Source organism: Alligator sinensis, unplaced genomic scaffold (genome assembly GCF_000455745.1).
Source record: "Alligator sinensis unplaced genomic scaffold, ASM45574v1 scaffold938_1, whole genome shotgun sequence".
Classification (NCBI taxonomy): Eukaryota; Metazoa; Chordata; order Crocodylia; family Alligatoridae; genus Alligator; species Alligator sinensis.
Genome location: NW_005842449.1, coordinates 466,171 through 478,557, shown reverse-complemented (window position 1 = coordinate 478,557; position 12,387 = coordinate 466,171). Strand labels below are relative to the sequence as shown.

The window sequence follows — 12,387 nt, the reverse complement described above, 5'->3', positions numbered from 1 at the left end:
TTGGGGTGGGGGGGGGGGGGGGGGGGGGGGGGGGGGGGGCAGTGGGAAGAAGCATGTAAGCCTCATCAGCTGCAGGGCTTGTAGTGGGGACAGGCTGGAGAACACTGCCCCAGGCTTCAAATGACGCTTTCACTCTTGGGGTAGTCTGGAAAAAAATTAAACTGGTTCATTGATTAACAAGTCCACCTAAGTGAAGGAGCAGTCCAATCAGAGACACCCCCCCCCACCCCCGGTTATGATTTTCAATTCTTACAGGAGGGCTCTTGTCTCATGGGGGGGTCAGCCCCACCCCCTAAGTTCCCCTTTAATTCGCACCCCCACTGTGATCATCCTTAGCTGTGGGGCTCATAGCAGGGGCAGCACAGGGAATGCTATGAGTCTCATCAGCTCCCAGCCACAGTGGTGCACCACCCGCTACCAGCCCTGCAGCTGACAAGGCTCACAGTGGCAGCAGTGTTCCTAGGCCAAACAACTCATCCAGCATCAGATCCGATCATCCTTATTACTAGTGAAGGTGGATCTGATGCTGGAGTTACCAATCATGTCTCCCTGCCATGTCATACGTGCATGAATACAGTTTGTTCAGTAGGGAGAACTGAATTAAGAAGAATAGATGATAGCTTTTAAAGATGAATTGCAAAGGTTTTGCTGAAAATTAAACACTTGTCTGTATGATGCAAAAATGAAAAGGAGAAAAGTATGTAACTGTTTGAGTTCTAATATATATGTATCTCTTTAAAAAACATACTTTTTTTGCAATTGCTAAAATAAGGCTGTATACACAGAAAACAAAAGCATTCCCAAATATCACTGATTGGGAACCAATTTACAATTGCCTGTGAAGTGCTGTGGCTCTGATGCTAGGGGGTGATAATGAGCACACAGCCCATCATGCCTCGCAATGGTCTAGCTGGGGGTGGGTGCTTGTAATCACAGTTTGAGAGCTCCCAGAGGTAGGTGACCTATGGTTGAGGGAGCTTTCACTTTTCTGCTATCCCTTCTTTTCCGAACATGAGTTCCATACATTTTAATTGTCTGCAATTGACTGAAGTCTTCAAAGTGCTGCCTGACATAGGGAGGGGTAGGGTAGGGGGGTAGGCTTGGACCCACATTTTGGGGTTTCCAGAGGCTGGAGGGAGGGCATAATTAGAGCGTGTGGTCTAATAGAGAGTAAGGACACAGCTGGATGTTAGAGAGCTTTTATTGAACAAGAAGCATAAGGGAACTCATTGATTTAAAAAAAGTGTCAATAAAAGGGAAACAAGAGGGCAACAGAGTTCTTGCTACATACCAAAGCAGTCAGTCCAGAAGGGGGGGAAAGGGGAGCGTGAAGAGCAAGGCAGTTTGGGATGTCTGGAGGACCAACCAAACCTGTGTCATGGAAATCTTCGTGTCCACATATAATCACTGACCCAGTGCACTGGGAACTTGTTCAAAAGAGATTTTCCAGGTATTTTTTTTAACCATTTCAGGTAGCTTTAAACCTGTTTGTATGTCTGTCCATTTCAGGTTTAAACCATGTCAAAGCTGGTCTAAGTGTTACACATGTCCATGCGCTAACACTTTCATTTATAAATAGAACCTTTCATCATATATAGGATCAAACAAATGGCAAATCCCATTCACTTGAAAGAGCTATGGAAGGATACCCCCGCAAATGGTTGACATACATCACAGTACACAATAGTGGACCATGGAGATATTTTGCCCAAAGACATTACAAGTTTCATGGAACTTTATTGACTGCACAGAGTAGAGAGAGCTGTGATTTCCCAAATGCAGTGATATTTTAGTTAATCCAATGTTTTGTCTTTACATATTTTCACTTTCTAGGAGAAAATCAGACTAAGGTGATATATGATTTGTTAATCATATTTTTTAAGAAAAATATCAATTTTTGGTTGGTTTTTAAACTTTGCTGAGCAACAACTTCTGCTCGAGCCACCTCATGTTTAGCCAATGAGGATAACTGCCCTGTGGAGAATGTGCTAATGATACACTATAACTAATCTTTCAAAAAAAAACTATTTGCCCTCCTATTATCTGTGTGTCCCTTCTTCAATAATGTATTTCTTTATGTGATTTTGTAATGTGGGCAAATAAAAGTCCTTCATTAATCAGGCATCTGGTCAACACAACGATGATGATTATAGTTGATATCAGCAAAATTTAAGGTAACATTAATTTTTAATTACCCTTTTGCTGAAATAATTAAAGTATTCTAGTTACCTTTTACACAGAATGATTAGCAAAATTTCTTCATACCCTGCCTCAGATTGTCATTGACTGTAAAGCCAATAGGTATTGGCTACTGAGATTTTATTCTTTTATCCTGAACCATTGGATAACATTCTTCAGATTCCTCTTATCATAGAACTCACAGGTCACATAGTCCATTCATTTCTGGACAAAGAATGTTCCCTGCAGTTTGGTCATTTCCTCAATGCTTTTATGTGATAACAGTCTGTTTATTAAACCAATACAGACTATGAAACAATTTATGTTATCTTGGCAACTAGCAAGGTATGTTCTTTCCAAGCCAAGAAGAGGTAAAAGCTATCCTACAGATCATGTTTACATCAGAATTAAGATGGAACATACATTACCGCTCATTTTTTAAACTAAATCATTGGATGTAATATTAATCAGAGACCCAAAATTAGGGTGACATATTAATGCTACAAACTCTTAGAATGCATTAGCATAAATAAGAATTTGTCACCTTAAATTTCCTGATGAATCATTTCTGCTGGATAGAAATAGGAATATTATAATAATTTTGTCTTAGGATGAAGGTAAGTATGGATCTAAAATGAATGTCCTTCACAGTTGAGGGAGAGGTAAGTGGGCCAATCTGAATTAAATTTATACAGCTCTTATAATTAACATTCAAAATGTTTTTTGTAGCAGCATCTTCAGCTTTCTTATATCATTGATGTTGGACAGGTGATTGTTATTTGAAGGAGTGGTCGGAATGGAGCCTTTGTCAGCTGACTTGTGTTAATGGTGAAGATCTTGGTTTTGGGGGGATACAAGTCCGCTCCCGGGCAGTGATCATTCAGGAATTGGAAAACCAACATCTTTGTCCAGAACAGGCTTTGGAAACAAGATCATGTAGTGGTGAGTAATGACATACACAGGAGATAGGTTTCTCCTGTTATAAGGTAAGATATGAGCAGTATTATGTTCCATTAATTGAAGAAATCAAGATAAACATGTATTTACTAAGACAGACCAAGCATTTGATTTTTCCTTAGCCAAATTTTAGTTACTGAAAAAATGTTGAAAATGTTAAATATCGTATAAAAACCTGTTTAGGAATTTTACTCAAAACTTCCAAGATCTTTGCTCATTTCTAATAGTATTTTTAAAACAGTATAAGTTTTTAAATTTTGCACTTTTTTCAAAATATCATTAATTGTTTTATTTGTTTTACTGAGTAACTGCTGTTTATACATAGCAAAACTTGTGAGAAAATAGTAATTCTGTCCTCTTGAAGGACACCCAGGAGGAGAAAAAGAAGACAGAGGGTATTTAGATCAGTGAGATGGAGGTTGCCCTGGAAGGGATGCTGTAGCCTGGGCCTATGTTTCCATTAAAGCAGTGCTGTTTATTCAATTTGTCCAATTACTGTTAATTGCAAGGTGAAGTGAGCCAACCTTAAGTGAAGGTCTGGAGAATGCTATGAGTAATAATTAGTTGTGGCCTGGGCATTATAGCACTTTGTAGTAAAGCAGGAGACAGTTTCAAAATCTCTCTGGCTGAGGAGAGCCAAGAACTTGGCTCCACTACTTACTGATAACTGCTTTAACCATAGGGTTATTAGACTAAAATGTGAGGAGGAAGGTGGTGTTCCTCCTACAGCAGCTATTGTTTGTGTTTTTCTCCAACTAGAGTTTTGAGACTTATCTGGCACTGGGTGATTCTTCCATCAGGCACCTACCCAACCTGCACACAGCCTTCAAAAAATACTGAGTTACTACTGAGTTGTTTAATATATTACATTGTCTGAAATAGCCCCCAAATCATCATCTAGATAAGGTTTGCTTATAACAGTGTTTCATTTTTCTAAACTGGAATTTTATTTACATGTGTGCTCTGCATAAATAATAGGCAGCTTGGTGTTGTCCAGAGAAATTTTGTAACAAAGCCCTAAGTGTCAATGTTTTATATGCAGATGGCCAATGTTATGAATACAAATGGATGGCTAGCCCATGGAAGGGTTCTTCTAGGACAGTGTGGTGCCAAAGATCAGACGGTTTAAATGTTACAGGTAAGTACTCATGTTATTTTTTCCTAACACAGAAGTCAATCAGGTCTAGAAAGAATAAAATTGAGTGGAAATATTGCTGCTTTTCCCAAAAGATTTGCAAATAACGGTCAAATATTGCATTTTCCAATAGTATTACAGAGTTACTAGAACAATATTACCATTGTTTCATGATTGTGTATTTAGCATATTCTGGATCATCAGTCTGTTGCAAAATAGGAATTGAAAGACCATCCACAGTATGACAGTTAAGAGTAAAATGCAAAATAATGCCGTCCTTACCACGGACTAAGTATTTTACATCTTACAATTTCATCATCCGGGTCCTAGAATTTCAAATTGTAATTGATTTCCCTATTATATTACACATGCACACACAGAAAGAGAGAGAGACATTGAAATGGAGAAAAACAGATTTTTGGTATTTTATACAATATGGAATCATAGACAATTAGGGTTGGAAGGGACCTCAGGAGTTTATCTAGACCAACCCTCTACTCAAAGCAGGACCATCCCCAACTAGATCATCACTGCCAGAGCACTGTCTAGCCAGGTCTTAAAAAATTCTGAGGAGATTCTACAACTTCTCTGGGTAGCCTCTTCCAGTGCTTTACTACCCAAAGTTTTACCTAATATCTAACCTAACTTCCCCTACTGCAACTTGAGAACATTCCTCCTTGTTCTGTTATCTGCCACCACTGAGAACAATCTAGCCCCTTTCTCTTTGGAACAACCCTTCAGGCAGCTGAAGGCTGCTATTAAATCCCAGCCTCAGTTTTTTTCTTGTAACAAGAGTCCATTGTTGGCTCATATTTGGTTTATTGTCCACTGCAACCCCAAGTCCTTTTCCACAGAGCTGCTGCTTAGCCAGTCAGTCCTCAACCTGTACTGGTGCATGGCATTGTTTTGTCCTAAATGCAGGACTTTGCACATGTCCTTATTAAACTCCATGAGATTTCTTTTAGCCAAATCCTCCAATATGTCTAGGTCTCTGCATTCAAGCCCTACCCTCCAGCATATTTACTACTCCCTCCAGCTTGGTTGGTGGCATCTGAAAATTTTCTGAGGGTGTACTCCATCCCATCTTCTTTGTTGATGAATATATTGAACAAAATCAGCCCCAGGATCAATCCCTGGGGCACTTCACTTGGTATCAGCTGCCAACTAGCTATCGAGACATTGATTACTATCTGTTGAGCTTAATAATCCTGCTAGTTTTCTATCCACCTTACAGTGCATTCATCCAACCCATACTTGGGAAAGCTAAGGAGCTTTCTTTTGAGAATGTTGTGGGAGCCCATGTGAAAAGCCTTGCTAAAGTCAAGGTATCCACTGCTCTTCCCACATCTGCAGTCAGTCATCTCGTCACAGAAAGCAGTCAGTTTGGCCAGGCATAACTTGCCCTTGGTGAATCCATGTTGACTATTCCTAATCACCTTCCTCCCCTCAAAATGCTTAGAAATGTATTTCTTAAGGACCTGCTGCTCCTTGATTTTTCCAGGAATTGAGGTGGGGCTGACCAGTCTGTAGTTCCTCAGATCATCCTTCTTCCCTTTCAAGATGGGCACTATATTTTCCCTTTTCCAATCATCCAGGATCTATTCCAACTGCCCTAAGTTACCTCTGTTCTCTCCTCCCTGCCACTCTCCATCCTGCCACCTGTGCACCAAGACTGCAGGGTTTCTCTGCTTGCCAGTAAGTTTTTTTGTTTGTGCAGTGAGCCTGCCCAAATAGTTGAGCCCGCCACATGAGGATGGCCCAAAACTGTGGCTTAATTACCTTGATTAAGCCTGGGAAAGCCATTAATCCACATGTTATTTAGCATGGATTAATTGCATCTCCAGGATTAATCAGGGTAATTAAGCTACAGTTTCAAGCCACATGGCAATCTCTGGAGAGGGTGGGACTGCCAGGGCCCCTCAGAGGTGTGGAAGGGGGGTCCCCTGCTGTACTTAGCTCATAAAAATGGTGGCCAGTCCTAGAATCTGCCTGCAAAGTTAGCCAGCCACCTCCTTGAGTTTGGTAGACCTCTATCCATAACCATAACTGTACATAAACATTGCACAATGCAGTGAACATGACGATTTGTACTTATACTAATAGGAGTGGGAGCACTCACTCAAATCTTGATATCAAAGACTCAATATTTGTTTTGTTCTCAGTCCCTTAAGACATTTTCCCTTCAGATAATTTGCCTGGGAACAGTGGCCTCTTGAGAGAGGAGAGGGATGTAGTATATGTTATAAGGGCAGAATATAATCCGAGAACAAATTGTGGCTGAGTGTCGATATATTTATACTCGAAGTAGTATATTTTATTTAGATATATTCACTCTATGGTAAATTGTGTTTGCATTTGTGTTTATTTCCACCTGAGATTCCATTTTTATTATGTCACATGATAATTATTGTGAATAGTTTTTTTTTTTTATTTAGAGGTATTGTTTTTACAGATTCATTAATTCAAAATGAAAAGGGTGATGAGACAGATCTTTCCTTCTGCAGCTCCCTGGATGACTGATATTATATTGCATGGGTGCGCACTGGCATGCGCCTTGTATGCAAGGTCACACGATTTTACTTTCTGGGGCTGGGTAAAATTTCTTAAGACAACTCCTTCATTCTTCCTCATCTCTCCTTTTAATATGTGGCTACATCTAACTACATCTGCTGCAGTAATACTAAAATTTGCTTTTCAGAATTTCATCATCATTCTCGACTTGCGTAAGAGTCTGTTTACTTTAGATTTGCAATAGTTGGGCTTTAAGTGTAAAAATTTTAAACTAATGGACCCAGATCCCTCTTTTGTAGGACAGACATCTGTCAGATACACATTTGATTCTGAATAAAATAAAAAGAAGCCTGGCTGAAATGATGATGAAAGCCTGATTATTTGCATTGATTCATAACAATAACTCTACACTGTATATAAATCTGCAATGAGTGTAAACAATTATAATAAAATGAAAAGTATTGGGACCACTCGCTCAAGTCTTTCTGTCAAAGTCTCAATGTTCATTTTATTCTCAGTTCCCTAAGATATTTTCTCCTTGGAACATCTGCCTGGTAATACCTCCAAGAAGGGTGACTTCTAAAGAGATGAGAGAACCAAGGATAGGCATTACCTCTTTATCTCAGCATTGTGTTAAAAGTCTGAAGGAGCAATGAAAGCCACATAACAGATTACAAATTGAAAGACTTTTCCTCCTTTGGAGACTAATTAATGGGCAAAAGTCACAATATGCAGACAAAAATGTGATTTATTTTTTTCATAGCTTTTGCTTAAGCATTAAAGCTATAAAAAGCATTAAGAAACTCCAAGTCTTTTGAATAGGGTGGGATATAAATATAATTAACATACAAATAAAAATAAAAACACTGTCATAAACACAATTACATACCTCTAGTGAACTAAGCAATCCAGAAACTAAAAACAACCTACAAAAATCTGTTCTAGTGTGTACATACATATATATAATAAGTTATGAATTCTGCCTATTAAAACAAAAACATAGAAAATGTAGAAAACCATTATCCCACACTTTGTAGAATAGTAACACCTTAAATCCACCTAAGCAAGCAAAGTCCTTGTGCTGACAAAATGTTAACGTGACACTGTGTCGAGTTCGGTTTCATGGCTGAATTCAGTAATTTTACTGGGCTGAGGTGATAATGTGTCAAAATATGATTTTCTGTCCTACAGGGGGATGTTTAGTGATGCGCCAACCAGATGCTGACAGGTCATGTAACCCAACGTGCAGTGAACCCCATTCTTACTGTAGTGAGGTATGTGCCACTCCATTGGAATTCAAACATACCAAATTATCCTCTTCCATTGCATTTACTATACATTACAACACGAGCCCTTAATATATTTAAGAAGTCAATGGCCTTTTCATTAGTTTTCAGATGATTTTGAACATTTATGTCATTAGTTCTGAAGCATTTTCAGAACTTTCAGTAGACTAATATTTTAAATCAAACTCAGTCCCTTTGTCTGTATTTCTGTGAATAAAGCATTGCTTTGATTGGGAAGATCCCATGCAAACATACATAGTGTGGCCTTCCAGACTGGCACTCAAAGCAATTTCCAGTTCTAGTCATCAATGTTGTCATACTTTATAGCAATCAGAGCTTTCTGCTACACAGTGTAAAAACACTTGTTCCCTACAGACTAGAACGTGCAGTTGTGAAGAAGGGTACACTGAAGTAATGTCCTCAGATGGCACACTCGAGCAGTGCACTCTCATCCCAGTGGTAGTGATCCCCACCATTGAGGACAAAAAGGGAGATGTGAAAACAAGTCGAGCTGTGAACCCTACCCAGCCATCTAGTAACCAGTCAGGACGGGGAAGGACCTGGTTTCTGCAGCCTTTTGGACCAGGTGAAGTCATAAAATGAACAGTTGTTGATGCTAAGTATTTCTACAGAGTTTGGCACTTAAAATTTTTCTGATTCCAAGAAAGGAAGTCATTGAACATTTAAGACAGCCATCTGCATAGACTGAACAAAAAAGAAGGCTTACGTAACTCTTACCCTTCACTGCTGCTGCATCAGTATATTTAATTAAACCTTACATGAATGAGAGATTTTTTTTCCCATGGCATTCGTTAAGACAGTTCATAAGATGTTCTCATGGTAAAACTGCAAATAGAAATACTGTAGAGGGAAATTCAACATGAGTATCTGGCAGCCCTAACAACTATTGAAGTCTGGGACATTAAATTAGCATGTCTAAGTCATAGCCAGTACTGATATAATTGTCAGAAAGTAGAATTACTATCTAAGAAGCATAAGGATGCCTAAAATCTGTCACCATGCCTACCACTGGGACAGCTAAAACAGTCTTAGCCTTAGAGGAAATGTAAGGGTACAGTCTTCCCATATAAGCACATTTCTGCCAAGATCCAGGAACTAACAAATGCTAATATGATCTCAGAACTCAGCATAGACCAGACCTAAATTGTTACAAAAAGCAACTTCTATTTTTAGGGATGACTGAGCAAGTAGTAGTGTTATGTGAAAACTATTTTTGTGCATAAGGTCACCTGAACACGTTACAGGTATTGCACAATTTACCAGTTAGTTGAACAATTAACTGATCCTGCTACATGTGCAAAGTACCTAACACGCCATAAAATGGTCCAACCAGCTATAAAGTTAGACCTCAAAAAATGTGTGCTACCTTTTATAGTTGGTTGGTATCCAGCTTAAATTTGCATGTGTAGCAGGGCTTCCCTGTAGCTGGAAGCCCAGTCACCTGATCAGGCTCCCACCCAGCCCCAGGGATGCACCATGTCCAGCCAGGGCTGGGAGTCCTGCAGCTAAGGGGACTCATGTAGCATGAACTGAACTAATGTAGCTGATGTTAACATAGACTGTAATAGTAGTAAAATGTAACCATGTTAGTCTTGTCCTGTAAGCAACTTAAAAATTCCATTTTGTATCCTTCTGCTTGACATAAGTAAATGAACTCTGCATAGCATTTATGTATGTGTGTGTGTAAAAGGGTGAATGGTGAGAGAATGGCATAGAGACAGGAGAAAAAGATTTAACTGTTTATGTAAGCAACAAGGTGCCAAATATAACTTACCAGTCAGTAAACTAATTAATGAATGGCTGAAGAATCCCTTTTAGGCCTAGGGCACAAAGAAGATAACAAGGAGAAGGAATGCACCCATCCTGCAGATGGGCAGCAAGAACACTCCAAGGCTGAGATAAGCTGCAGACAAAATAAAAACAACTGCAAAAACAGAAGCTGAGTATGGAAAGACCTCAAAGCACTGAAACTAAGGATGCCAATCCCAATAAAAGAACACTTTAAAAATGCCAAGTTGGGTGAGTCTCTCTTTCTCTACTGCTGTTTCATTGGAGCACAGATGCATCTGTTCACTCCACTCCAGCTGTTATCTTCAAATCTGCTATCTTCAGATCATCATAATCTACTCAATAAGCCTGGGTTGGCCACCCTGGGCTGATATTGAACAACTATTGCTGCTTACTATATTTAGTGTATGTGTGGATGGAATGGTTGTTTTGTGTATGTGCATGCCTGCCTGTGTGTAATGATGTGTATGATGATTTGTGTGTGCTTGTATGAATGGTGTGTCCAAACCTCTATGTCTAACTCATGTAATCAATAAATGTGGCACCTTGCCTTATCCCCCTTTATAAAGTCTCGCTCGTAATTTGAGCAATTGGCAATTTGAGTAACATTTTTGGTGGAGAATGCATGTGGGGGTGAATAAGATTGTATGTTGCAGTTATTAATCAGTTGTATGTTACCTGTGTAGTAAGTTTTGTCTCTCTATCTGAAGGTGTGCACACCGCTCGGTGGTAGAAGTGCCGGGTATAGTAGTCTCAGGTGAGACCGACCACATTTAAAAAATAGAGGAATGCCTGAAGATAGGCAATTTATTGTGACTTGAAAAATGTAAAGCCTACCTGTGGGTATCTGGATATTTAGACAATTTGTTTGACTTGAAAAGTCCACCTGTGGGTTGTAAATACTTAAAAGCCCACCTGTGGGTTATGGACTGCCAGGGTAGTCTGGACTGCCTATAAAGAGGGGTCCGTTGCTTTAGTTTGTTTTGTTTTCAGACTTGGTTATCTTAAAAATAGGGCTTTTTGGCACATTTTTACAAACTAGTATACTTCATTTAAATAATAATGAACAGTAACTAACTTTAAGCAGTAAAAAAAATACAGGAGACAGAAGTTAAGATGTTCAAAAGAAAAACAATAAAAAGTAAAACAGATGTGAAAGATGTCAAAGATCCCCTGCCTAAATATCTGCAAGACATGAGTCTTTTAAAACAAGTGCTGCAGTAATTTGAACATAGCTTATGGACCAAGAAGGCAGTAACAGGCGCCTATACTGTTGCAGATTTAAAAGACAAATTTAAAAACTATATACAAATATATTATATACCATCACACTCCATAAAAAAGGAGGCTGCAGCAACGTGGCTTTTATGGGAAGCTACTAAAAATCTGTTCCTCCATCTAACTGTTAGGAGGCATTTTAAAGAGGTTAGCTAAAACTTGTAGTAAGGTAACGCTGTATGGTAATTGTTACTAGGGTTGTAAGTTTTGTGCAGAAAAATTAGTTTGTTACTGCTGATCAGAAAACGTTGTTTGTCTGGGTCAGGCAGAGTAGTGGACATAAGTACATGCTGTGGAACACTTGGAATTAAGTAAAAACCTCCTGTTGTGTTTGCAATAAAAAGCTGAAAAAGAGCAAGAAAAGTCATGTCTCTGCTGGAAAGGCTGTGTAAATGACAGGGTCCTTGGAAAGGGTTACAGTCTTTTATGGATGGTTACAAGAGCAGTTGTGTGTTTTCTGTAAAGTTTGTAAGGTGTAAGTTATGGCAAGGTAAAGTGTTATGCAGGCAGTGCAGCTTCAAAAAAATCAAAGATGAGTAAAAAAAAAATGTAAAATAGATGCTTTGGAATCCCATGCGCCATAAAAAAAGATAGAGGCAGCCAGTGGCACAGAAAAAAACAAGGTATGTTACTGAACATCTGCTCAGGCAGTGGCAGAAAATTTGTAATTGAAAGTAAGGGGGAAACTTTGAGAAGATCATCAAGGAGCACATCTGTGATGGGCCGGCATCTGGGATGATGCTCAAGGGCAACCAGTATGGTTTCATTAGGGGCAGGTCATGTCAGACCAACCTGATTGCCTTTTATGATCAGGTCACAAAAGCATTGGATGCAGGTGTTGCCATGGATGTAGTCTTTCTGGACTTCAGCAAGGCAAGGCCTTTGACACGGTTGACCACCCCATCCTCATTAAAAAACTAGGTGACTGTGGCATCGATGCCTACACGGTCAGATGGATTGTGAATTGGCTGAAGGGTCATACTCAGAGGGTGGTGGTGGACGGGTCATATTCGACCTGGGGGGAAGTGGGCAGCGGAGTCCCCCAGGGCTCGGTCCTTGGGCATGCGCTGTTCAATTTCTTTATCAGCGATTTGGACGATGGGATGAAAAGCAACCTGTTCAAATTTGCTGATGATACCAAAATTTGGGGTGAGATGAGCACGTTAGCAGGGAAGGAAAGACTGCAGAAAGACCTGGATAGGTTGCAGGGGTGGGCTAACAAAAACAGGATGC

General features: G+C 39.6%; 1 protein-coding gene across 9 annotated transcripts in view; it reads left to right on the top strand.

Annotated features, from left to right (window-relative positions):
* Window positions 1–12,387, top strand: part of THSD7A (thrombospondin type 1 domain containing 7A) — a 555,303-nt gene that overhangs the window by 529,916 nt on the left and 13,000 nt on the right. For 7 of the 9 annotated variants that reach the window (XM_025212153.1, XM_025212155.1, XM_025212154.1 and 4 more), the window contains 4 exons: window positions 2,947–3,120; window positions 4,178–4,273; window positions 7,973–8,055; window positions 8,443–8,653. In XM_025212153.1, the coding sequence (XP_025067938.1) occupies window positions 2,947–3,120; window positions 4,178–4,273; window positions 7,973–8,055; window positions 8,443–8,653 (564 nt within the window). Of the gene's footprint in view, window positions 1–2,946; window positions 3,121–4,177; window positions 4,274–6,722; window positions 7,947–7,972; window positions 8,056–8,442; window positions 9,643–12,387 lie in introns of those variants that run through there. The other 2 variants (XM_025212159.1, XM_025212160.1) reach the window with 2 other exon arrangements.